Below are 23,813 nucleotides of genomic sequence, written 5' to 3' on the forward strand. Positions count from 1 at the left end.
AAAATCTCACATGACATTCCTGCCAACAATTTTAAAACACACAAAAAGTGTTTCTTTAAAAAAAATCAAATCTAGTATCATGTCATAAATCACTCCTCTGTAAAATCATTTATATTTGAAGTTCGAGCTCAAAAGCTTTTACAAAATGTGTGAAATTAGCTCCAGATCTATTTCTTAACCATTCCATCAAATATTAAGCTATTACCAACCTAAAATCAGGCATCAGCAAGATGAATGAGTCTATATAAAAATAAAATCTCATGGCAGTGTAGAGAAGTGGGAACAAACATTGCATGTCCTGCTTGCTAAGCTCAGGATGCACCACAGCTAAGTGCACAAAATGCTGAGGCACTCAGGAGGAACCAGTACTCTGAGCTTTAGGGGAGGCTTTGGTGCAGCTCCTGTAGGTGTTAAACTGCTGCTCCCAATAAGGAGGCTATGTCATGAGATTAACTTTTGATTTTGCTATTGATCTCCTGAGTTAAGAACCTCATAATTTACAAATATGCATATGGAGCTTTAAAATTTTGTTTCAAAAATATAAAAACCCTTAAACAGTGTGAATATTGGTTAAAACTCTGAGCTCTCTATAAAGGTCCCTGAACCTCCAAACCAATGCTACCACCATCCCTCAGACTGCAGAAGCAAGCTACATCAAGGAAAAAATTTAAATTGACATAAGATGATATATCTCAGCCAATTAAACAATCTGGAATCATAACTGGAATATTTTTTGCTATATGTGAAACTGGACAATTTCACTCCAAAAACTGTGTATGTTAAGACACATGAGCTAAAATATTTGGCTCTAACTACCTGGCCTTTAAAAAACCCTATCACTTAGTTCAATCTGTATTAATTCCTGTTTCACATAAAGATACTTCTGGAGTTTTTACAAGTTAGTTTTCACTGTTTATAGATTTGATATACTCACATTTTTCATATTAAAGTTACAAAAAATTGGTTTTGCTGACTTTACTTATCATACTCAACTTTACCAGAAAAACACGGAGCGTACATGTGTTGCAAGGGAAAATTAAAAGGAAAAACAATAAATGAATTCTCCACTTTCTTGTATCACAACTCTGACAACATTCAATCAGTGGACTCCTACTGATTCCAGTGACAGCCCATCACAAACAAAATAAACCAAACCAACAAAAAGAGACAGCCTCCAAGTGGTTTTGTTGTGTTTTGCAGAATTTTCTAAAAACACCGTGACTGGAAATATACACAAAAAAACCCCAAAAAGCTGGTCAGGAGTGGACAAATTCGTTTGCAAAGAGAAAAAATTCCAAGCAAAACTTGAGAGAACATTTTGAATTTGTTCATTTTCAAACATCAACCATAAGACAAAAGGTAGCCCTCAGATACACTACCTTTCTCTGTGCTCCCATTAATTTTAGGTATGAAGTCGTCAACTTGTATGCCTAGGATTAAGAAAGGGCATTATTTTTGGAATCAAGAAAAATGTTTTGGGCTTTCTTTATAAACACAGCATTTTGAAATGTACCTGGCTTTTCATACCACCGCTTCAAAAGTACCTCATCAGACAAACCAGGCAGTTTGATGTGTTTCCTGCTAGAGATGATGCTGCTGTTTGTTCAAACGTCTAAGAGGTTATTAACGCCAAAAATGACTGCCTATTTCACACATATACGTGTGTGTAGATGGATATAAAATGTGTTATAAAATGTGATATAAGATGTGTTATACAATGTGCTATAAATCAAGCCCCGGGCCGGAGCGAACGCCCGCAGCAGCAGCGCCCTCTGCCGGCCCTGCCCGACACGGCCCCAGCAGCCCAGGAGAGCTCCTTACTGGGGAAACTGGGAATCGGAATTCTTCTGCCAGACACCGAGACCACGAGATTATCATAACCAAGGTAACGGAATAGCGAACGCGGAAACCAGCTTGTAACAAGAAACTGATCACACCTACCTAAGCTGTTGTGTTCTTTAAGAGTTTTCTCTTGCAGGTGCTCTAACCGTACTGTAAACAGAAGTCCAAGAAAAAGGTATTTCACAGATTAAAAGAAAAACAAACAATCAAAGTTCTTTCCCCGCTATTGACTAACCTTGTAAAGCAGTCAGCCGCTCATTGGTGAAGTCGTTATCAGCCTGCAAAGCTTCTATTTTTGCTTGAAGCTCTTGCTCTCTTTCTTCCATTTCATCTATTTTATGCTGCAATTCCTTTTTCTCAGCCAGTCCTTTTTGTTGGATTTCTTCCTGTCTTCCTTCTGCTACCTGCTCCAAAAGATTTTTTAAATCCGCCAAAAAATCAAAATTAACATGTGGAAGAATAGATCTTAATTTTTATGCAACTAAATGTACCTAAGTGACTTTCTTAGCTAATCAGTTTTAAAAAATGAAAAAAAAAAAAATTCAAATCTACTACCTTTATACAAATTTCACTACAGGTAGACTGAGAAAATCTCAAAATATCTGAAGCAACTTTTTGACTGAGGAACATAAATTTAACAGCCAGAGTAAAGGGCCTTAGAACTAAGAAATGCCCAAAGTCTCCAGCATCTCAATTCAATCACAACCCAAGAACCCTTCTGAACTGAATGTACACTGCACAGACCACCTTGATTGCAACCCACATCTCTTTCCTTAGTGAATCTCAAGAATATAAGTTTTAAACTGTCTCCTCTCTCAAAACAAGGTAATAAATTTCAGGTTCGATCCTTCTGGGTACACTCATCACCATCAGTGATCAACCCATTACTGGGAAACCAGCTGCCTTAGGAGCAGCAATTGAATCCTTTAATTTGGAAAGAAAAATTTCTCTGAGGTACTGAACTAGAAACCTGGGTTCCAATTCCAGTATTTAGCCAATATAAATGCACCAACTGCCTCAGGTCTCCAAAGATAACAACATTACCTTCCTCCTCCACAACTCCTACTTAACTGGACTGGAGACTCTTGGACAACAGGCTTTATCATAAAGTGATTATTTTGTTCTCCAGCATAAAGGACCTTAAATATTAATTTACTTCATTATTAGACTTAGATATTGACACTATTGCTAACTGTTTAACAAGTTTAACTTTTTTGTTAGTTGCATTAGAAATTAAACTGTATTTATTTGTTCCATTTATCACATTTATTCTATCCTAAGTCAGATGAAACTCTGTCATTACCTTTAGCTTGTCAGAAAGATCTTTAATTTCATTTACAGCTCCATTGTACTTATTAGCTAATTCCCTTAATTCTTCCTGAGTCCGCTCATTCATCTCTTTCAGGTGTGTACATTCATCTTCTGTGTTACTTAAACTCCGCTGCAAGACAGAATAATTATGCAATAAATAATAACAAAAGACAGAAAATAAACTACCAAACACTGCAGACAATAAACTACCAAACACTGCAGGTGATCTATTTTTTCCAAGCACTATATATGCACAGGATGCCAACTTATCTTATGAGACTTCTTGACCAAGGGAATATAGCAAATAATGATAAAGGAAAAGAGAATAATGTGAGCTATTATATAAAATCTTACATCAAAAGAGTGTCTACACTTTGACTGTAAAAGCTCATTGTAAAAGCTCCTTTTAAAGCACACTTTGTACAAGTGGTTAACTGTATATTTCCATAAATGCTGCAGTTGAAGCAAGGTCTTACAGCATTTTTTTAATGCATGTATGTAATTTTCCCTGTGTATGTCCTGCACACACTAACTTCCGTAAAACAGCATCATGAATTTTGAAAGCAGGGAGAAAAAGGAAGAGCTGAAAGAATAGTTTCTCATTAATGGTTTAACAATCTTAGCCCTGTCCAACAGGAGAAATAAGCACTATTACTTAATATCCTGCAAGTGCAGAGTACAACAGACACTGACATAACACAGCAACAAAGCGGGGATCTAAATAGGAGTAGTTACAACTATTTCAGCACTTCCAGAAGAACAGGCATGAAACTTCAGTACCTCCACTTCAGATAATTTTCTGACCACTTCAATTTTTTCCTGAAGGACCCGCCTCAGGGACTCTTTGGCTGTTGTCTCATAGTTGTGTTTGTCTTCCTGTAATGCTATAAGTTCTTTTCGTATACTGTCTTCTGTTTGATTCTGCACATAGAAAATAATTCAAGAATAGAATAATTAGTGTTTTGCTCATTAAATAAGTTAGACTGTGATAAAGCCTGTTCTATTAAAAAAGGTTTAGCAACTTCTGATAGATGAGAAAATGTTATGTACAAATCAGTGATCAAAGATTCCTGATGTGACAGGGTATAAGTAAGTGATTTTTTGACAGCACACATTCAGTGGTCAGTTTTGATCCCAGTAGAATTATGGCATCTTTTTTTTGGGCACTGCTAAGACAATGTCAAGCCTAGGAGACATAGAACTGGACAAACCAGGTCCCAGAGGAAAGACCTGAAACAGGACCTGCAGAAAAAGTTTTATAATGTTGAGAGGAAATAGAAAAAAAAATTAAAATCCAAGGCAGACATAGGTGGCCTAAACAATAATCAGGGTAGCACATACTTGTAACTCTGAATATCAGACAGGATATGGGCAATGAAAACAACAGCCACTTATTGAAATGCCTTGAAATACAGAGCAGACGTGCAGTTTTTGTGCTACTCAGATTATCAAAGACTGCACAGACTCATTTTGGAAAGCTTATGTTCCAAATGCTTTCCTACAACTAGCTATTTCCAAAACACTTGAAAAGAGCTGCCTTTCAGCATTCCTAATATCTGACTTCAAGTGAACTACTTACCTTTGAACAAGCTTGTAATTGATTTCCCATAACCTCTAGTCTTGATAGCAGCCTGTCTTCATCTATTAAAGCCTAGAAGAAAAGAAGTATCACCTTAGAATTATCCATGCTTAATGTAGTGCCCGTAGAGTTCTGCTTTAAAGATCTGAATTTTGTTGGAGTACTTACTGCTAATAGCTATTTCAAAAGTACATAACCACTAAATTTATTAAACATTGTATTTTGCACAGTTTTAGAGAATCACCATAAAGTTTTTATTATTTCTGCTGTTTTTTCCCCTGCATTAACAGCTAAAATTTATATGGCAGTGCACAGTTGAGTCCATAAGGAAAGGATCCTGCAGATACCTGCCAACTGGTATCTGAAGCCTCTTGTGTGACAGCAAGTAGTCGCTGAAGGGTTGCCAGCTTCTGTTCCAACATTTGTTCCCGATGTAAGGCTTCCTGTGAAGAGAGCAGGGCACCACTCAGCTCAGCTAGAACAACCCAGGAAATCAGAAACAACAGAAAAAATCCCAAAATACAACAAAAAATGTGAGTAGCAAACACTGTCAGCTTGTTCAAAACCATAAGCCCATTCCATTAAATCCATCCACAAATTGATTTGGATAGTTTAATTAGAAAATGCTATCCTATAACCTCAGGTTCCTAAACCATTCATTTTTCATGCTATGCTGCACATGCAGAGGACACACTGTTATTCTTCCCAAGACTTAAAGATACTTCATCTCCTCAATAATTTCAATAACAAAACTGCAGACACTTGGACAGCTTGGCAGATTCCATGCAATGAGCTGTTCATCCTCAAATGAGGTCACAAAAGAGAATTGCCAAGCAAGAACTACTATTTCTATTTGATTTTTGGTTTATAACAGGAAGACAGAAGAGCATCTTCGTTAACTCCAGGATATGGAGAGAGAACAGATTGGTGAGTGAATATGTATTTGGCTTCCAAAGAAAGAGCATCTGCATGAGCTCCTTCCTGCTATGTCAGCAAATACATATAAAGATAGTATCTATCTCAAAAGCCTTGACGTGAACAAATAAAAATTGCCATTACCAAATAAACCAGGCAAAATAAATCAGTAGAACTTATACACAGTTAAACCTGGAAAGAATTTATCAGCAAAAAAGTCTTCATTTTTTCCCAGAAAGCTGATTTTTATCATCCTTTCTAAAGAGTTTACTTTTATCTATCAGCACACAGTTTAACATGCTACCATTTTGCAGTCTAACTCTTTTGTGCTGTGACATCTTGGGAAAAGTACACCTATTAAACTGACACAGAAGCAGGCACAGAAAGGCTGGTGATGCCAGTGAGGAAGAAGAGCTGCCAGCACTGTCCCTTCCTTGGGAGTTTCCAATAGATACAAGCTACAGGATAAGATTTTGTTTTGAACCAAAACATTCAGCCAAACTAAGTGCCCTTAAAAGAAAACTTACTTGTAGATACTGTGAAAGCTGAAACAATTCCTGAGAATACATACTGGGAGTGTTAGCAGCAACCTGAAAAAGAAAACAAGTAAGAATTAGAACGGTTTTGGGTTTTTCATTAAACAGAAGTAATGTGAAATTCACTTAAATCTAGTCACAAAGATATACATTACATGATCTAATAACAGCATCTTGCTTCATTTCTTGTTCTGTTATTATTTATGCTTTTTTTAATCACAGAACTTCCCAACTCAGGACTTAGGTCCCACTGTGTTTCTACAAACGTTTTTGAACCACCAAGACACTAATGAGTTTAAAGCTTTTGGTACAGTTGAGACTGAACTGACAATAAAGAAACAAGGGGCACAAAGGTGAAGCCATTCAACTCATTGGCAAACACAAATTGTGGGCTTCCAACTTGATGTCACCACACATATTATGGCTGCACACTTCCTGCTGACCTACAAGCTATCATCATTGTCTCCCTTTGTAAGCATCTATTTCAGAATTAAGGAGTACCTGTATTATCTTTGAGTAATAACAAACTGTTCTTCACTTGGAGAGAAGTGAGAGGTTGTTCTATGGGTTTATTTCAGCCAATCTCGTGATTTACTAATTCTTGCAGGCTTCCTACATTGAAATAATTTTTAACTGTTTTCCCACAGTTATACCTGCAGTCCCTCCTCAGGATTTCTACCCTTGCCCTGGATTCAAGCCACACATATTGCTTAGAAATCTGAATTTAAACACAGTCTATAAACTCCTCAGGCTGCTGGTTTCATAACTAAATTTCCACAGCTGCTTGATATTTTGTTCTTCATGTATAAAACTCTGATTAGAACCTATTTAAGTTAATCCTTCTTTTTAGAGGATAGAGAAATAATCAACTCTTGATCACTTTTCTCAAGGGAATATCCATTAGCAGCTTTTCTGCAAGTCCCCCACATTACCAAAGCTGAGTTTAAGAATTACACTTTACAATACTGACTCCATGACTCTACAGTGAGCAACTTTGGCTCTACAGGAGAGGTAGAGAGGTTTGGTCTCAGTCTTCCTTGGGAACAGGACAGTGCTTTCCAGACTGTGCAGCACAGCTTCTCCTCCATATAAAAAATATTATATAAAGAAAACAGACCTCATCCAAACACCAAATCACGAGCTACTCTTGGGTCTCACAGAACATCAAGTATTAAATTATGCAACACCTATTAGTCTGTCAACCTGTACCTGGAAATGAACCATCTTAACAGCAATGGTTTTGTCCCAAAGCCATGTTTCAGGTGCCACAAGGTAAAAAGTCAACTTACCTTCAAATATACACTGCAATAACTGCATTAATTCTCTACCTTAAATGTCACTAAAAATATTAAACTAGGTAAAAAGAGTCAGTGGAAAACATCAAAATGTTACTGGACAGATTTCACTATTTGTTCATCTTGATAACAAATCTGAAAATAGCATGTGTGTGAATAAGGCATAAACGAGGAAATTACTGAATTACCTTGTCAACAGGACTTGGCAATGGTGCATGGATAACACTGAAAAATAAAAAAATTGGTCACAAAATACATAAATGTTGTACTTGGACATTTTCATCAGAACTAAAAATATAACAACATACATTTTTACTATTTCTTATTTGAACATGAAATTATATGGAAAATCTTCTATAGCAATTTACTTTTACTGATCTTCCCACAAGCAAGCAAAGATACCCTAAAGCTTCACACAACTACTTCTGGATACTAATGATAAAAGGATATTTAAATAAGCAATAAACCCTACAAAATTGTTGATAATGAAAGATGACTAAAATTATGCCATTTGTGATTAGCACTCAGAGCACACAAAATTTTAAAGTTTTTGGTTTCTACTACTCTTGGAAGATTTCTCAAAAATGGGCATATAGACAGAAAATGCTGCCAATATTCATCCGAGTTTCCGTTAGCTTCACTTTAGTCAAGTTTATGTGCATCTAGAAGAGGCAAAAGAATAATCACTAATAAAGAAAGAGGGCAGGAGAATTTGCTTATTTGCTTTACTTTTCTCTATATTCTTCTGTTTCTAATACCAATTTCAGTAGAGTAAACCACAGTCAGAAAAGCCTAACTACATAATAATTTTTTCTTCTTCTTTATTCTTCACAGTTGTCTTAATTACTAAAACCAACAAGGAAATGAAATTTTTTTCCTCATAATGGCTGCAAAAGAACCATGCACTCAGTTACTCGCTTTGCAGGATTACAGGCAAACCAACTGCTCCCATGATGATTTTAAACATAATATCCATCAAGTCCTCATCACACAGCAGCTGAACTTTGGTAGATGTGAATCCATATCCTTACTCTGATCGCAATCGAGCTTCCATTCCATCTGGAAGGAACAGTTTGATTGTGGAGACTATACATCCATGGGTCACTGAAAAGAAACAAACACTAAGTCATCATGATCCATTACTACTTCATTTCAAGTTCAGTGCTTCATGTTACAGTGACCAAGCAAACTGTCTAAAGAAACCCTGAGGCAGGCAAAGAGGAGGAGGCATGAACACCTTCAAGCACCAGTGCCTGGGTCTGTGCCTGGCTCTGCCTTCTCAAACCTCCTCTGGACACAGGAAACTTGATCATTATAAACCTGAAGAGGTCATGCTGCGTACTCAGTCCTGGCTGTGGAACAGTTCCACTTCCAACTCTTCCACGTGCTGCAATACCTGAAACTTGTCTTTACTGTACAAAGTTAAAAAAGTGAATGTTTTGATCATAAACGAGTGAAGCAGAATGGATCTTACCTGCAGCAGGTAACAGGAATGCAGAGGTATAAACAAAATAATGAGCTGCCTTTTGGACAAGATTCTGACAAGCATATCCAGAGACTTAGAAGGTAGTATGTCCAATTTGTGTCACTGACACTTCAAAATGTGGAATTTGCCAAGCAATTATTATTTACAAAAAAGGATGGAAAATGAAATCAGAGGAGTGAGCAGGAACCACTGAGAACTACATCCTTTTGAACACTGTAAGCAGCAACATTCAAGACAATACATTTCTATTTTGGGGTGCTTGCAGTGCACATCTACTGCACAGCCCCAGCCAAGTGGCCTTTCATTTCTGAAGAGGTAAACTTGCTCCTTGAGGACTAAATTCAAGATTTGTTTAACTCGAGAAAGATCCTAAGAAATAAGAGGAAGAACTGCAATATTTGATTTTTACATCAAATTCAAACCTTCTACACAATGTTTTGAAAAATATTACTGATATGATTTTCAGTGCCTTTGCAAACAGTCAAATTATGTGTGTGTCTTGGTTGACTTCTTTTCCCTGTATGGTTCTATTAATTGGAAAGCAAAAATTATTTCCAGATACATGGAAAGACAGCTGTACATTGTTCCCAAAACACTACCACAAGTGAGATACAAATGAGTGTGTGGTCACCTATCATGAACCACTGTACCTCCAGCACCCACTAACATACAAAACAAATAGCTGCTCTCCTTCCTCTGTTATTAATATCAGCAAAACAGTTAATCTGGCTGTGGAAAAAAAAGGGCAATGGGCGTTTTAGGACACTGGTAATACTCCAGGGAAATGAGACAGGTCTTTAAGGAAGCTACCTCAATAGAATCTAAATATAGAGGAGAAATTATCCAACCAAGACAAGTTGGTTTTAACCTTTATTTAGCTGATGCTTTGGAGACATATTCTCCTGGCTAGAGCATCTTGTTTTTTTCAAGCTGACCTGGTAAAGTATTAAATTTACATGCCAGGGCAGAACAGATTAAACTGCAGCGTTAGGGGTCTTGATTTATAAATTGAATAAATCCAGTTTGCAAAAAACATTTTAAAAATACATTAGCAATATTAGCTGTACCCTGTAATATATAGCTTTCACAATGCAGAATTCTTTCTTTTAGAGGAAATCAGTGATTTTAATAAGAAAACATTAGGATACCTGACATTAAATGGCAACAGACAGCTTTACCTTCGAGTCACATATCAGGTAGGTCTGCTGTAAGATTATATAATTCTGAAGTTTTTCTGTCAACTGCTAGACCAAAAAAAATCTCCTAAAATCTGCAGGAGCTTTATTTGTGTCAAATGAAGATATAACAGACTTCTTGCAAAAGGTCTCAAATAGACAGTGACTGGGGTAAAGGTACCAAGCATTTTGACAAACTTATAAAATTAAAATAGTAAGAAATGAAACAATATCCAAACTCTGCAGTCTGACCTTAAGCTATCAGTTCATTGCAATTGGAAAAATAAGGAGAAAGCAACACAGAAAACACGAATACAGTACTGACTGCACAGAAGAACAGCAACGGTTTAAATTCAGGTCTACAGTATTTCTCGTGAGGAATTAACAAGAAAAGGCAGTAAAGCAACGCTGGTGTCCCAACGGAGCTGAGGCACCCCTTGTCCCCGCGGCTCACCCCCCTCTCCATCCCACTCACCTCGGGGCGCTCCGCGGGGCCGCCGCTCCCGCCCGGCCCCGGCACAGCCGGCATTGCGCAGCGCCGCCGCCAGGGGGCGCCCCAGCGCCGGCCACCGCGGCCGCCGGCTCCGCCCCGCCCCGCGCGGCCTCCGGAGCGGGAACCGCGGCTCCACAGCCACGGCTCCCTCCACAGCATCGAACTGTGGCTCCACAGCCACGGCTCCCTCCAGAGCTTCGAACTGTGGCTCCACAGCCACGGCTCCCGCCACAGCCACGGCTCCCTCCACAGCATCGAACTGCCGACCCGCAGCCACGGCTCCGTCCAGAGCATCAAACTGCCGCCCCTCAGCCACGGCTCCCCTCACAGCATCGAACTGCCCGCCCCCCCCATCCACAGCTGTCTCCACGGATTAAAACCCTGCTCCTGCTCCATTTGCTGTTCCACACTTCAGTCACAAACTTCTTGGTCCCCTTCAAAACACGCAGCTGACCCACATTTCACAGCTCCAAAACCCCGGAGACCCGTCTTAAACCCTGACAGGTTCTGCTGCACTACAGCACAACGGGAACACAGAAACCATTTCTGTTTGTCTCAGTTTTTGTTTCCTAGAGAGACAATTCCCCAAAGATGCTTTTGTTTCTATTTTCACTTGTTAATGTGGTACCCAGCCCTGAGGAGCCCCCCACACCCCTCGGGGGTCTATGCACTGCCCGGCAGCCCACACTGCTGCGGGGCTCCCCACTTACATTACCTCCCTCAAACATCCTATGACAGAACACATGTATGAGAGTCCAAACCTGACTAGAAAAATGTGCATAAATCATGTTCGAATTATATGACCTTGCTTTGCAATGCTGCTGCTGCTGCTTGCTGTGCAGCGAAGTATCACCCATTAGCTCGGAATGCTCTGGCACAAGTGGGAAATTTAAAAAGTGCTAAAAGAATATAAACCACACTAACACAGAGAAAAAGCACAGGTTACTGCTGTATTAAGGAGAGGGAAATGGTGAGGCCCCTGTGCTTGTCAGTAATACAGCAAGTGGACAAATAAGGAAGCAGGAGGGATGCAAACACTTCTCCAGGACCTGTTACTGAGTTTGGCTCAGCAGCAGGAAACGGAGGAATTGGTTCTCATACTTGATAACCTGAAAAATCACATACTGAACATGCCACTATTTTAATGAACCAACTCCAGATGACATTTGCAAGGAAATTACTTACTAAAACACAGCCTGAACAATAAAATAAATGTATTCTAGCAACGCTGACAGAATTCAGAATTTACATGGGCAAGTACACTCCTTCTGTCCTGTCATTACCTTATAATTACACACAGCAGATTGCTGACGTGTCTTGTGCAAGTAAGGCATTATGTAAATACCAGAGTGCAAAGTGCTTTTAAGGGAATCACCAATTTAAAAACTACTTTCCTGTCTGTTTCATGACTAGATTAGAGTAACAGTAACATCTAAGCCTACTGAAACCAACTAGTGAAAAACCCATGTTTATATGCGTTCCAACCATATTCACAGGTAAACACCCTGTGATGATACAATCTTCATTCTCTGCTTGGGGGAGCAGAGAGGGAAGAAACCAAACTTGTATCCTCTGCCTCATTAGAGAGCTCAACACATTCATGAGTAACACGAGCACAGCTTCCAAGTTCAAAGCCAGAGAAAAGGACAAGGAAGGCTGCATAATCTGATCACTCATTACACAAATGCCAGGTCACCAGCATTTGTGTAATGTATTGTGCTTTGTAAAACTAACACAAAACCACAGCAAATAACTACTACTGGCAAAAAATCATGGCAAGAATTTGCTTACTATGAACTTTGTGCAAGTATTTCCATGAACTAACTGCAATGTGCTGATAAAAGCAAGTCAAGTCCAATTTCTCTTCCAACTAAATCTTATAATAAAAATTGTTTTAGTCTGAATAACTTGAAGAAATTCAGCTCCTCTTAACAAGGACAGCATCTCATCAAATTAATAGTTCCAAGTTCATTAGATGCAGTGTATACTCTTGATCTCTTCCATGTGTACTGCTAGTATTCATAAATGTTTACAATCACTTCACATGGAAACACTTCCAATAACTCCCACCAATTTCAGCCAGGCACCCTGGAGTTGAACCTTTGCAACATCATTTTTGAGAACAGTAAAACAATGTGCTAAGACCTTCACTATAATGAATCACTCAAAAATCCTACAGCTCCAAAAGCTCCTGATGACAAAATACCACCACCACCATTCCTTAATAATGTTTTCTTTAAACACATTCATTAACCTTCCTCTGATACTTCAGATCTGAGAATTACAACTCCATCTGGCTAAAGACAAAATTCATGAGTAACAGAGCAGGTGCCATCTCTATGTTTTGCTCACTTAAGGTACTTTAAGAAATTCTCCTGTTGTACTATGGTTTGGTTTGTTGGGCTTTGGGGGGTGAGGGTTGCTTTGATGGACGTTTCGTTTATTTGCTTCTTTTTAAAAACCTTATCACCAGCTTTCCAATTTAATATTATTCTTTCATTCTTCTCTAATACACTTCTCTTTAAGGATAAGCTCTATGAAGGTCTTGTTCAGAAAAGCAATAAAGGGGTGACCTTTAATGCCAAATCTGTGTGCTACTGAGTAGGTAGGATTCTGCAGAACATGGTCAGAAGTTCAATGCTTACAGAAAGCAGCAGACACATTGGGGAACTTTAAAAAGTCTTGACAAAACTGATTATAGTCTGACAATCCCCATACAGACCAGTCTCCAGAAAGATAAAGAAATGGTTCTGACATACAATGTAATTTCAAAAGAAAAGATATAGAGGCTGCATTTTAATTAACACAGATAGAGCTATTGCCATAATACAAGATCTCCTGAGCATGCATACTGGGAAGAAGACGGCAAGAAAAACAAACCAAACAAAAATGCTACCACCTTGTTTGTCAGCTAGCAACTTGTTTCTGTTCTCATTTTAAAGTACCTGCAGAAATCAAAATCAGTGGCTGAACCAGAAGGAAACAGTGGGTACCCTGAAAAGAATTGTTAGGCTGTTTCAAACCTACACTGATCAAGAAATTCAGGTTCATACTTCTGCCACGCTATTAGCTGAAACCTTAAGGTTCAAAGGGCTTGAAAGAAAGGTAATTACAATTATAATAATAAAATCCAAATACAAAAAGCCCAATACAGCATTACACACATATGCTTGTGTTGCACTTTTAAAATTGCTCTAGGTCAATTTATGTGAGGCAACAGATGAACACATAGTCCCAGCTGAGCCTCCTTTTCCAGACCTACACTTCCCCTGCATCCAGTAAGGAAGAAAGTAGGCCATGGAAACAACCCAGTAAAGTCCATCTGGGGGTGTGAGGGCAGAAATAGAGCTGTATTTTCAGCAGACATGTTTCTTGATCAGGTACCACATGGCACCAGGGCTCACTGCCAGCACAGAGGGACAAAGTACCAAAAACCAAACAAACAAGATTGTTTTCTTACAATGGGAATGCCATTTAGTTTTAAAGACTGGATTGTGGTAAGATGTTCCAAATAAATATACTTGAAAAGAAACCAAAAAATGATCCATACCCTTACCTTTCCGCGTGTTCTCCGTCACATCTACACCAAACTGGATGATGTCACCTGACATAATTTCACATGGTGGGCTTTCCTCAGATCCTCTACTCAGTCTCTGACTATTAATAAAGGTACCATTACTACTTTTAGTGTCTTGAAGATAGAACTGTAAACAAACAAACAAAAACAACAATAAGATATTTGGGAAAAGTAAGACAAGAAATACAAGCACAAGTAAAATTTTATTTATATATTTATATAAAATTTATTTCTAGAAGAAAACAAGTGTATAAAACTCTAAACACCCTCATCAGGATGTAAAACCTTCCCATCATCAAGAAGTATTTGTATTTCATTTTGAGTTCACATATGATTGAATTCTAGCACATAAACTATGCAAATAATTGCTACGAAGTGTGCCTGAACTACTGCCTGCAATAGAGGATCACACGTCATCAGCAGCAACACCTTTTGCCACACACATCCAACAATTCATATTTTTGAGTTGTCCAACACAAAACTTCTAACTGCTCATACATTCAAGGTAACAGTATTGCATGACAATCCTGCTGCAAGGAAGGCTACTGAAGGAAAACCTCTGGCAAAAGAGAATTCAGGAATTGCAATGAAGACCATGGTGAAACTTAAAGAAAACCAACTGATGCTTTTACTAGCAGTACTAGTTCACATCATTAACTAAATTTCAAGATTTCAAGTACTTTTGTAATCACCCAACTTCAGAATTAATTAAATGTTAATAGAAACTTATTGAATCTGAAACTGCTTTTATGAGGCAAGACTTGTAGCCTAAACTTCTGCATCTGAAAAGAGGTTACAAATGAATCACCCAGCAGAAAACCAGAGTGACTGGCTGTGACTGAGCAGTGACAGCACAAAAGAGGGGACCAGAATGTTACTGACAGCCAGGTGTAACTACTGGAATGAGTCAATCTCACTACTCCAAGATAACAATAGCTGCTGCAGGAACCTGCTGGAATGGTAGAAATCACTGGCTTCCTGCACTCAAAGAATCTCATCAAGTCCCAAAGCAGGCATAAGATCGGGGAAAAAGATGTGTTCAGTGAAATGAATGTATTTCCATCTTTTTCTTATAAGACCAATTGACCTTTCCTTTTTTGCAGTATTCCCTACAAATTTTGCCATGTTTTTAACTGCCTCTATTATTGCAGGCCTCAAAAAAACCCCCTGATACATAGCTCAAAACCACAGTGAAGGGGAAAGATGGGTTTTGAATGGAGTGAGAGTAGAGCACCAGGGCTCCTTAGATCTTGTACTGGAAAATGACAGAGATGGAACTTATGAGATGGAACTTATATGGCATAACCCAGTGGCCCTAAGCACGGAGCTGGAGCTCCACTGTGTCTCTGGACTCACTAATCAAGGGGAAGGCCAGCACAGAAAGCTCATGTAGGTGTTAGAAATGAAATGCAGTATGTGAAAAGAATGAAAAGCAGCATGTGAAAGACTTCCCTTCCCCCAACAGATATGCCTTACATCTTCAATTGAAGGAAAACAAAACAGTAATCTGTCATAAGCTGATAAAGATGAAGGTAAACATAAATTATTGATAGATCAAGAAATTCTGACTGCATTCACTATATTAATAATCAAACCCACTCTAAATAATACTCTCCCATAGTATTAAATACTATCTATTAACACACTGGTGTATCATACAGCTTTTATAAGTTATATGCTTTAAAGCCACTCAAATTAATTTGCTTGTTAATTTAATAGGCTGAAAGTACTGAACTCTCTCATGGCTCAGTGCAGAGGTAATTATTTCTTGCTTCCTGTTTGTTTTCAATTAGCTTTCTTCTTCATTTGAAAATTCTTCTGTTATGAAAAAGTGAGTCACAGGCAAGGAGAAACAAACATGCTTCTGCTTATTTGCTCTTCCCCACCCTTTTCTTCTCTGTGCATATCTGCCTTTTATCCCTCTCAAGGTTTTGATTAATCACTGCCCCTTGTAACCACATTTTTGCACAATCTGCAAATGGGACTCAAACAAAATAGCACAAGGAAAGACAGGACAGTGACCACAGGAAAAGAAGTGCAACAGATCATCAGCCATACAAAACTTGTAAAACATCAGCAGAGACAACATTCAAACGGCAAAAGGACATTTATAAACAAATGTCTACAGAAAATACACATAGCATTTAATATTATGTAACTTGTGCCAACTTAAGTGCATACTACTGAATTGTATTACATAAATTTTAGAAACGTGATGCTGTTCAAGTCTTTCCATCCTGTTTGTAAATATGCTTCTTCCTGTATCTAGAAGAAGCAATACCAGCCACATGTTAGTAGCTGATGTCTGAGGAAGGGAAAACACAGTGCCTTCAAATCCTGCTATAAAGGATTCAGTTATCTTAAAGGTAGCCATTCCTGAGGAACCCACTGAGCTTTCACTGCTTTCACTGCTACCTTTCAGGTAGCAAATTCCAAAGTTACTTCCATGCTGGTTTTCACTAGTCCAAATGATGTCTCTCAAAGGTCAATCTCTCCATCCCTTTTGCATAATTACTAAAGCCATCTTCAGGAAATAAAATCAAGTGCAAGCCCTGAAACAAATGTGTCTATACATTAACCAACACTTGTGGCAGCACACTGGTTTTTATGTACTATTTAATTATGCAGTAAGCACAGTGGGTCCTCAGATTCCCAAACCAACACCTTTTAGAGAGCAGCTGTGTGGCACAGCACCTTCTGGGAGCCCAGCACCGCCTCTCCTCCCTGCTCCCAGCACACTCAGGCAGCAGTGCCAGCTCACAGAGCAGCGATGCCTCCTGCCCTTCCCAGCTCTCACTGCCGAGCTGTGCCACCACCTCCCCACCTGGACTGGCTCAGGCACTCGTTCAGTCACTGCAAACCAGTTTCCAGCAAGGTAAACAAGGAGGTGCTTAAGCTGACAGAAAAAATGGCAGCATACACTGGCCTAATTACACTTGCTTTTATAATTCACTCTCCAGAGCAAAGTCCCAGCCCTTTTGCACCTCATATTAACAACAAGTCCAATGCAGAGTAGAGATGGCAGCTAATGCACATTCAAAACAACTCAGCTTTTGAGGACTGTTAAAGCATGACCACATCCTTAATTCAAGGGATAGCTGTATAATTGTGTGAGTGCTGGTTTCCCCTCCTTTCACAAAAAATACAAGGTAACACACAAAGTATTCAAGAAACTTACTTTCCATTATCATAACATCTCAACCAAAAGTCTCTCCTAGTCTCTCCTTCTTCTTTAGTAATTTATCCTTTATATGCCTTCCCACCTACAAGCCATTAATAAGACCAATTAACCACAGACACCTTACCAGCCTGCTTCCACAAAATTTTTGAAGATTTTATTCTCAAATAAAACTTGCAGTGCATCAGTACACACAAACTTCTCCAAGTACAGTCCACTTTCCTTAGAAACTATATTATGGAAGTTTCAAAAAGCTACAGATTTTTGTTTCCCTGTTTTCAAGGAATTAGGTATTTCTTTCACAAACTTAGTATTTATCGTATTTCAAATTGGTCTTCAGTTTTGCAAATGAAACAAAGGCACCTGCTCTGCTCTGACCTATGGTGCATTAAAATCACATTCCTCCTTCTAGGTCAATGATTCAGAAGAGCATCAATAACCTGCTAAATCAGTTCATGTTTTATTTTCATGCAGTTAGATATCACTATGATTTTTCCCCTATAACAAATTGCTACTATTTTCAGATTAAAGAAACAGAAGGTTCTTTTGTAGTGATCCCATAATACATCAAAGCTAAGTACATAAAATATGTTAATTCTAACTGATATTTGGAAGTTGCAAATTGCTATGCTCCAGGAGGACTGATTTTAACCTAACTTATGAAATGTAGGTTAACTGTTTTCTTCAAAGTAATAAAACCAACTAACAATAACAAACTCATTCTGTTTAATGATCACTATTGCAACTTCTTCCAGGAGGCAGGCTGAAGAGAGCTCCTTAATTAGCCTGACAAGTGAGAAAGCCATGATGTGTTTTCTTTCCCAAACCATATAGAGGCTTGATACTGGATGAGACATTTCTGTCTCAGAGAAGACAAAATATGGGCTCAGAGATGTATACAAAATCTTGAAAGTAGCACACTTCTTCAGTGATTTGATTATCTGGATTTAATTACAGTAGAACTACAGGAAGAAACAACTGACCAGCTTTTCCATACTTCTATATTTGCTATTACTATGTACAGCCATCATTTGCCATTTTAATAGCACATTACTGCTACTCCATCCAACCCAGCTTGAAACTGCAGTTTAGGGCAATTATTCTGACAACTACAGCGAGGAGAATTGCTGGAAAACTGAGGCAGTTTGTCCACAGAGATGCGAGATTCAGTATGTGAAGCGGAACAACTTCTACATCAAAAAATGCAGGAAGAGGAAGAAACCACTACATATAATTAAACCTATTTCAGTCTCTTTCCAAAGCTGAATTAATAATTAAGTAAGTACCACATTGTAGGCTATTGCCTTTTACACAAAGTCAAAAAGTAATATATTTTACGTATTAAATAAATTTCCACTGCCAAAAAACTGAATGTAGAAAAAGAAGCCAAATTTCAGAATCTCCTAGTTTACCATTCTTTTTCTCACCTCTTATTTCCTCTGTGAAAGAAGTACACACAACTTCCATGAGCTTCAGGGTCGTGTTATACCTTTGTGGCTTTAGCTTGAACCAGAAAGATTTATATGATTTTGTCCAATTATGAACTATAACCCGTAAGGAGTTGGCAGTTTCATTTTTGCCATGGTTACCACCACAAAGGGGCAGCAGGGCTATTAGCCAGAGCAGTTAAACCATAAAATGCTGCAGTTAATGATGAAAAATTCTTCCCTGACTCACACTAAATAATCATTGAACAATTAATGCAGGCATTATAAATGCACCCCCTGAGTACTAAAGCTAATACCCAAAAGCAGGAAGTAAATAGGGATCTAGAAATTGGAATACTTGCCCTGGAGTGATACTTCACTAAGCAGTAATGTAGCTGAGTTCATTTGCTCATTGCATGCTGAGAATTCTACCAGGAAACAAAATACACTGTGCACAAGTCAACTGTGCAAAGCCAGAGACTTTAAAACAAAATATATACCATGGTCAAACCCACATGGCCAACATTTGCCACACTGTGGCTAGAAATTTTTTTCTTTCATATTGTTACAAGATAAAAATAATCTTATTTGAAGTCTTCACACTGAGAATTTTCTCATTTTGAGAGCAGCACTCTGCTAGCAGATTACACAGTGCAAACCATACTGAATTCCAGGTCAGTCCTTTGGCTGTAAGATAGAGTTCAAATGCTAAATTACCTCCAGATCCAATTGATTTGGATCTGGTCTCATTCTGGTCTGCTTAGACAGATCCCAAATTCCTTTCCTCTCACTTGCCTAACTCCACCCGTCTATCAAGGAAGTAGAAGTATTTGTCTCCATAAGCAAGAGTAATTCACAGGGTGGGGTACATCAAGCAAAATTGCTTTTCTATTTAGTTTTCCATTTCTTAAACACATAGATCTAATAGCTCTTTGCTTACTAAACCCCAGCTCCTTCAACCCAGAAACAAAACTAGTGCAGTAACTTTTGAGTTATTATGAAAACTCCTTTTTAAAATGATTCTAACTACCCCAGGCAAGCACCCACTACGAAACTAAAAGCAACCAGCTGTGAAGAAAGGGATTTTCCAGTCAGATTGAACAGAGTGAAGGAGTGGCAGTTGGCTTTTCAGGGACCGAAAGTATTGGGTTTCTCAAGTGAAGCAAAACTTGCTAGTAGCTTTCAGTAACTTTTCTAAAAAATAATAAACTTTACCACTTTTTCTATGAGTAATAAAAGAAAAAAAAAGATAAAAAATCGACATTCTTTGATATAGCATGGGACAAAAAAAAGTCACTGTGTTTTTAACTCAAAGTGTAAGTCTAATGTATGCAAAAAGGTTAAAATCTTCAGCTATTCCCAGGAATCCAATGCTATCCCTCCAAACTTGCCAGTTCAAAGGGGTAGAGGGGAAAGGACAGCAGGGAATATGTTCCTCTGCTAACCAAGTTGTTCCTTTGTCTGTTTACACCTTGAAGTTTTGTTGTCTGTACTGCCAGGACAACCCTGCTGGTTACTCATACCTGTTGTCAAGCAAAGTAAACTGTGCCAGTAAAAGCAGCTTTGTGCCAGCATAACTGAGCCTGGGTATAAACACAGCTTGGCCTTTGCAGACACACTATTAGAGGTGCTATAAAATATTAATCCCTGTGTTCCTTGCCATGTCCTGCTTGTTCAAGTGCTTTGAAGTTCACTATAGGTCCTGTCACTCAGCTTAGCTTTTGTGTGAGTGGTCAGCAGACTTTGCCCAAAAAGGGCACAGGGACTATGACAGGGAAGGGAAGATGGATGCATTTGTGGGGAGGAAAAGGAATCACCTCAGGCAGGCAGGAAGGCAATGCCCAGCACTGAGAGACACCCACAATTAACTGGGCATAAAACATGTTTGGCTACAGCCCTGAGCTGCTCTACTCCTTCCTCAGTGCAAAATGTCACCTTTCTCAACAGAACAAAGCAAAATGTTCAAGTTGTACCCATGAACATTTCAGCACAGACTTTTTTTGACGTATGACTCTGCAATGCTTATTTTAACTGCTGACTTTTACAGATACACCTATCAGAACTTTCAATTCTGGCATATTAAAATCATTAACAAAAAGAAAGGCACTAAAAAGCATGTTTGCAGACTTAATGCCACCTCCTATGTGTTGTGCCCATTTAAGCACAACATTTACTTTCTAAATCATTATTCAAACCACACATTTGCTAGTAGTTGCAATTCAGCTTACTCATCTGAAGGTGAAAAGCTCAGGACTCAGGGTTACTATTAGTCAATAGCTCTATACTAGTCTTCAAGTAGTTACAGATAATCTACTTTACATCCAAAAATTCAGAAAGAGGATATCAGACACTTATTTTACAATGATTTTTGATTTGTATTAGAAAGTGGTCTTTATTAACAAAAAGGCTACTAAAAATATTAAACAATTCTTTCTAATTAGTTTTACAACTAGCTACGTCAATCTTAAAAATATGCTATTTAAATGGTTTGAGCTATTTTTATCAAATATAATTCTCAAGCAGTATTGTTGCATCTTTCCAAGTAATTCATACCTAAGAGAATGACAGAAGATGGCTAAAAGTTTCAGTGTAGGACCTCAAAATGTATCACAACCCAAGTTCTCTAGTTTAAGACAAAAGCAAAAACCCATGCTCACAATTCAAAATCTGTGCATGTATATGAAACAGAGGAGAAAAAAATCCCTACTGCTTGTGTCCAAATCTAAAGTTCTCTGTATTAGGAGACAACTGTCTCAAGCTGAATTAAGAAAATTAAGGAAACCATGACCTACATCATCCTTGCTTTCATGAAATACAAAAATGCAATTGTGGGTTCCTCAGTCCAGAGAGACATGAAGCCCCTGGAGCAGGCCCAGCAGAGGTGATGAAGATGATAAGGGATGCAGCATGTCTCTCATGAGGACAGGCTGAGGGAGCTGGGAGCACCTTGAGAACCTGTGAGTACTGGCTGGGAGGTGTCAGAGGATTGAGCTGGGCTCTCATCTGTGCTACCAAGCAATGGGACACGAGGCCATGGGCAGAAACTGATGCCCAGCAAGTTCCACCTGAATATGAGGAAGAACTTCTTTACTCTGCAGTTCTGCACACTGGAACTGGTTGCCCAGAGAGGCTGTGGAGTGTCCCTCACTGGAGATATTCAGAACCATCTGGACACAATCCTGTGCTGCATCCTCTCAGGTGACCCTGCCTGATCAGGGGGACTGGACCACATTACCCACTGGGGTCCCTTCCAATCCAACCATTATGTGATTCTGTGAAAATGTAAGTAAGTAAGGAAACAAACTGCATTACAATTCCTGAATCCCTCAACATCAGTCAGTGCAGAGCTATATGAACATTACTAACTCACCTCCAGATTGCTTTTATTTACTTTAGTTTTGAAAGGAACTATCAATGCTCCAAACACCTAAAACAAGAAAATATCTGGGGAAAAAACCCATTCATGTTATGGGAATAGCAGTTTAGACAGGGAAAGAATCCTTCATATAAGGTGATAAATATATCATATATACCAATACTGAACTAACAGATTAAACTGAAAACAAAGCTTTTATTCTATGATTGTGCACTATGACTGTGCACAACCAATGTGAATGGAAACATTATCACAAAGGATGGCTCCCCTTTCTAACTTATTTACCTTCACTCTCCTTCAGCAGAACTGCCAGCATTCAAGTAACACACAAAGTACTTTCTAGAAATAAACATTTCAAGCCTAACTTGACAGCTGTGAAATTAACACCTCCCAGCAATCACATCCCATAATGGAAAAATGTAGTATAACACCAAGTCAGAGAAGAACAAGTCCTGGACACTCCCTATTATGCTGTAAGGCCTCCTCAAAATTCTGTAGTTAGTACACTCTGGTAGAAGATTTATGATGAAGGATGTGAGCAGAAGCAATCCCAGGCATGATGCAAATTATTCATTCTTCTTCTAAATAAAAATTTCTGCAGGAAACACAAAGTGTGGAATGAAGTGACTGCAAAAGGCAGAAGCTGCTCATGTACCGGGGTCCTGATCTATCCCTAGATTATTCCAACAATCCAAAGAGGCATTCACTGTCAAAAGGAGAAGAATGACAAGATAGATACTCACCAAAAACTTCAAGCCACAAAATGCGACACCACCATATAAAAATAGATCCCTCTCTACACATCAGTGTCACTAATTTTGATGCAAAAAGCTATTTTTAAAAAGAAGAGATGTAGAGGAAGAGTTCTAATTTACCAGTAATTTGGTTTATATATAGCCAACTGCCTTGCTACAGTGTCACCATAGTTACTAATTACTACTCTTGAGAATGTCTCTTACTTAACTTTTGTCCTAATAGTTCACCAAAATTCCTGAGTATCAGACTTCTAAAAGTGCTACATGGTTTCAGGATAACTTGAAGAATTTTGTATTTATTCTCTTCTCAGCAGAATAAAAGTCTATCCCTTCACATACATCATGCTTGAAAACTTTTGTACATGAATCATAAAAGAGATGAAGGATATTAACACTTTCAGAAAAGATGCAATTCCATTCTGAATATAGACAAAGCACAAAAGTTTCCCACAAGAAAACTACCCAACTCAGTACTAGTTACATACAATATTCTCAAGGAAACTGAATTTTTAGCCTACACGAAAATTCTCAAGTACTATTTTAATCCCATCCTGAAAATGCTGAGAGAATTTTAAGGTACATCATTGCTTTAACTGCAAAACTAAAATACATTAACAATAAAGTACAATCAACAGAAAGCTTCCCAGGAAATGATTACTCACACATCATCCCAAGATGCTCAAATTGACTCATTAGAACACTAAAACATTATAAAGAAGAGAGTTATTTGTCTTACTGCTGTCATAGATGACAATATCTTACATAACACCCAGAGATTTTGAAAGAACTTTTCCTACTCCACATTAAAACACTGATTTGTGCAGTGTACTCATAAAACCAGTAAAAAGTAGATTAAAACAGGTTTCTA

The 23,813-nt window shown here is 38.4% G+C and overlaps 1 protein-coding gene across 22 annotated transcripts in view; it reads right to left on the reverse strand.

Moving 5' to 3' along the window:
• Positions 1 to 23,813, reverse strand: part of SLMAP (sarcolemma associated protein) — a 90,265-nt gene that overhangs the window by 44,454 nt on the left and 21,998 nt on the right. For 8 of the 22 annotated variants that reach the window (XM_058032169.1, XM_058032163.1, XM_058032158.1 and 5 more), the window contains exons 2-12: positions 14,189 to 14,336; positions 8,510 to 8,582; positions 7,667 to 7,703; positions 6,175 to 6,237; positions 5,080 to 5,175; positions 4,733 to 4,804; positions 3,934 to 4,074; positions 3,146 to 3,283; positions 2,078 to 2,246; positions 1,942 to 1,992; positions 1,380 to 1,430 (exon numbers count right to left, since the gene is read on the reverse strand). In XM_058032169.1, the coding sequence (XP_057888152.1) occupies positions 1,380 to 1,430; positions 1,942 to 1,992; positions 2,078 to 2,246; positions 3,146 to 3,283; positions 3,934 to 4,074; positions 4,733 to 4,804; positions 5,080 to 5,175; positions 6,175 to 6,237; positions 7,667 to 7,703; positions 8,510 to 8,582; positions 14,189 to 14,336 (1,039 nt within the window). The remainder of the gene's footprint in view (positions 1 to 1,379; positions 1,431 to 1,941; positions 1,993 to 2,077; positions 2,247 to 3,145; positions 3,284 to 3,933; positions 4,075 to 4,732; positions 4,805 to 5,079; positions 5,176 to 6,174; positions 6,238 to 7,666; positions 7,704 to 8,509; positions 8,583 to 14,188; positions 14,337 to 23,813) is intronic. The other 14 variants (XM_058032167.1, XM_058032171.1, XM_058032161.1 and 11 more) reach the window with 3 other exon arrangements.

The sequence above is a fragment of the Melospiza georgiana genome, chromosome 11 (assembly GCF_028018845.1).
Source record: "Melospiza georgiana isolate bMelGeo1 chromosome 11, bMelGeo1.pri, whole genome shotgun sequence".
Taxonomy (NCBI): Eukaryota; Metazoa; Chordata; class Aves; order Passeriformes; family Passerellidae; genus Melospiza; species Melospiza georgiana.